Here is a 2,696-nt window from a genome sequence, read left to right on the forward strand (position 1 = left end):
CTGGAGTGTGGTGGCCGCTCCCGGCCACTGCAGCCTTGACTTGCTGGGCTCCAGGGATCCTTCCGCCTCAGCTTTCAAAGTAGCCGGAATTACAGGCATGCGCTACCATGTCCGGCTGATTTTTTGATTTATTGTAGAGATGAGGTTTCGCTGCCCAGGTGGGTCTCGAACCCGCGGTCTCAGGCAATCCACTCTCCTCAGCCTCCCAAAGGCGCGGGATTACAGGCTGAGCCACCGAGCCCGGCTAGCATTGCAATATTTTCAATCTCCCTTGAGCCATCATGGGAATATCATATTATATTTTTATATATTGAATGTATTACAATTTATTGAGTATTAGGAAGTAACTTATTCTCCCATAATGGTGTGTATATATTAACTGTTTATCAAAGTACTTGAATAACCAAATAATTTCACTTCTTTACCATGGAATGAGTAAATCTATACGAAATCTGTCAGAGGTTTTCTATAATACTTCCTATCTAGGGAGGTGTAACCATCTTCTGCTCATCATTTTTTTGGATCATGACTAGGTTAAATGCAGTAAGATATATATGTTAACAGAGAAGGAATTCATTTCCTTCAGTGTGTATTCGCAGTGTGTTTACTGTGGTTACTGTGGTTCCCAGACTGGTTGGTCTCAGAAGGAAGATTTACTCACATTTCTTAACGTGGCATTTCCTTTCTTTCATTCAGCCTATCAAGCTTGGCGACCACCTCAACAGCATACTGCTTGGAATGTGTGAGGATGTGATTTATGCTCGGGTTTCTGTTCGGACTGTACTGGATGCCTGCAGCGCCCATGTTAGGAATAGCAATTGTGCACCTTCATTTTCCTACGTGAAACACTTGGTAAAACTGGTCCTGGGAGATCTTTCAGGGGTAAGTTCCAGTCCCAATGGTAAATATAGTTGTATTTTAAAATTTAGTAGCATATCAAAAAACTAATGAAAACTAGAAATGGGAAATTGAATTTTCTAATGTAAATTGTTTATTTGAAACAATACTTAAAATTTAGAATCTCATTGCAGTAAGTTTCCTAGTTATTCTTGAAAATATCATAGATATTTTTGATTGTTTGAGCTGGAAATGCTTACTCTTGCCTTCTTTCTGAGATCTTTTCCTAAGAAGCTTTTATCAAGTGGTTCTATCTTTTGTGAGCACCTAGAAAAAACTGTATTAACGTGCATTTTGGGGGGTTTTAGAAATATGTAAGTGCCCTTTCTGTTGGTTTACAGCTCTTTCTTGGCCATTCATTTGTCTGGATCTTCTCAGTATTCCCCAAGCCTTCTCTACCCTCTCTGGACACTGGTACATAGTAGGGGGAATCCATGCTGTGACTCTGCCAGACCACCCAAGACCTGGACTTTTCCATTTTCTTTCTTGTCTTATATGAGAAGAATCCCGAGAATAGCAAACGCTGCATCTGATCTAAGAGTCCCACCTCTGCTTCTCATTTCTTAAATTAGATTCCATCCTGTTTGCCCTAGTTTAGCTACTCTTTGGTTTTGATATCTGATCTGGATCTATGTTTTATCTGCACTTAATCATTTGGGCTGTGATTCCCAAGTTGTGTTTCCTCTTCTCTCTGCGGGTTACAGATTTGCCACTGTCACTCAGTGTGCTTGCTGGCTTACTCTTAATTCCTCATCCCTAGGAGTTTAGTTCCCCTGTCTTAGCCAGGATGTCGGATGTCTGCCAGGAATATATCCAAATTCCACACAGTTTGCTGGTTAGTAAGAAACAGGCCCAGAAATCTTCTAGATGAATGGTTTGTAAACTCTCCCCCATGAAAACCTTTGTGGTTCTGTAGTGAGAGGGGAAGATAGGTAGTAGAGGCTGAATGAATGGAGTTCTTGGTTGCCCATTTTTCTTCTTTAATGAGAACAGTTCCCGTTTGATTTGATTTGTTTCTATTTCTGCATGTGATTTCTTTTTTTGAACAGAGAGGTAAAGCTATTAAGACTACAAAAGCCCTCTATCCTACCAAAGTTGCCCACATTGTTTTAAATATATTTCTGCTTAAAAAATTCTTCTACGGTCAAAAAAAGTTTGAGGAAAGCCCATTTAAAGGAAATTAAATATATATTCACTACAGAACTTCTCAGAGCCTTCAGTACATTAGATTGTATTACTAACCTTCAAGAGGGATAGACATGGAGATGAAACATTTCCCAAGCATACCTGGTCTTGGAGGTCTTTTTTCACAGATCTTATTACACTAATATTCTATAAAACTTTACTTTATTGATAAATAAATTGAGATCTGGACAGCCATGTCATTTGAGATTCCTACTAATTGGTTAAGGGACTTTTCTATTATACCACACTATCTCTAAGATTTTTGTGCTGTTTGCTGATTTTATTCCCATAGTAGAAAATATTTTTTCTGTCTGTGAATGAAGTAATATTCCTCCATAGAAATACTATTATTTATCCAATAATTGCCTGTATTATGTATAAGACCTCTGTCTCTTTAAGGTTTACCATTTAATTCAGTGTATTACAATAGATGTCAAATTTGTTTTTTGGATTTTTTTTGAGTTGGAGTCTCACTGTCGCCCAGACTGGAGTGCAGTGGCCGCTCCCGGCCACCGCAACCTCGACCTGCTGGACTCCAGCGATCCTTCCGCCTCAGCCTTCTGAGTAGCTGGAACTACAGGCGCGCACTACCACACCCGGCTAATTTTTTGATT

The 2,696-nt window shown here is 39.5% G+C and overlaps 1 protein-coding gene across 4 annotated transcripts in view; it reads left to right on the forward strand.

The window, feature by feature from the left end:
* Positions 1–2,696, forward strand: part of PTPN13 (protein tyrosine phosphatase, non-receptor type 13) — a 146,925-nt gene that overhangs the window by 36,831 nt on the left and 107,398 nt on the right. For all 4 annotated transcript variants that reach the window (XM_008058360.1, XM_008058361.1, XM_008058363.1 and 1 more), the window contains exon 4: positions 697–882. In XM_008058360.1, the coding sequence (XP_008056551.1) occupies positions 697–882 (186 nt within the window). The remainder of the gene's footprint in view (positions 1–696; positions 883–2,696) is intronic.

Source organism: Carlito syrichta, unplaced genomic scaffold (genome assembly GCF_000164805.1).
Source record: "Carlito syrichta isolate Samal-C Ts95f unplaced genomic scaffold, Tarsius_syrichta-2.0.1 Scaffold303314, whole genome shotgun sequence".
NCBI lineage: Eukaryota > Metazoa > Chordata > Mammalia > Primates > Tarsiidae > Carlito > Carlito syrichta.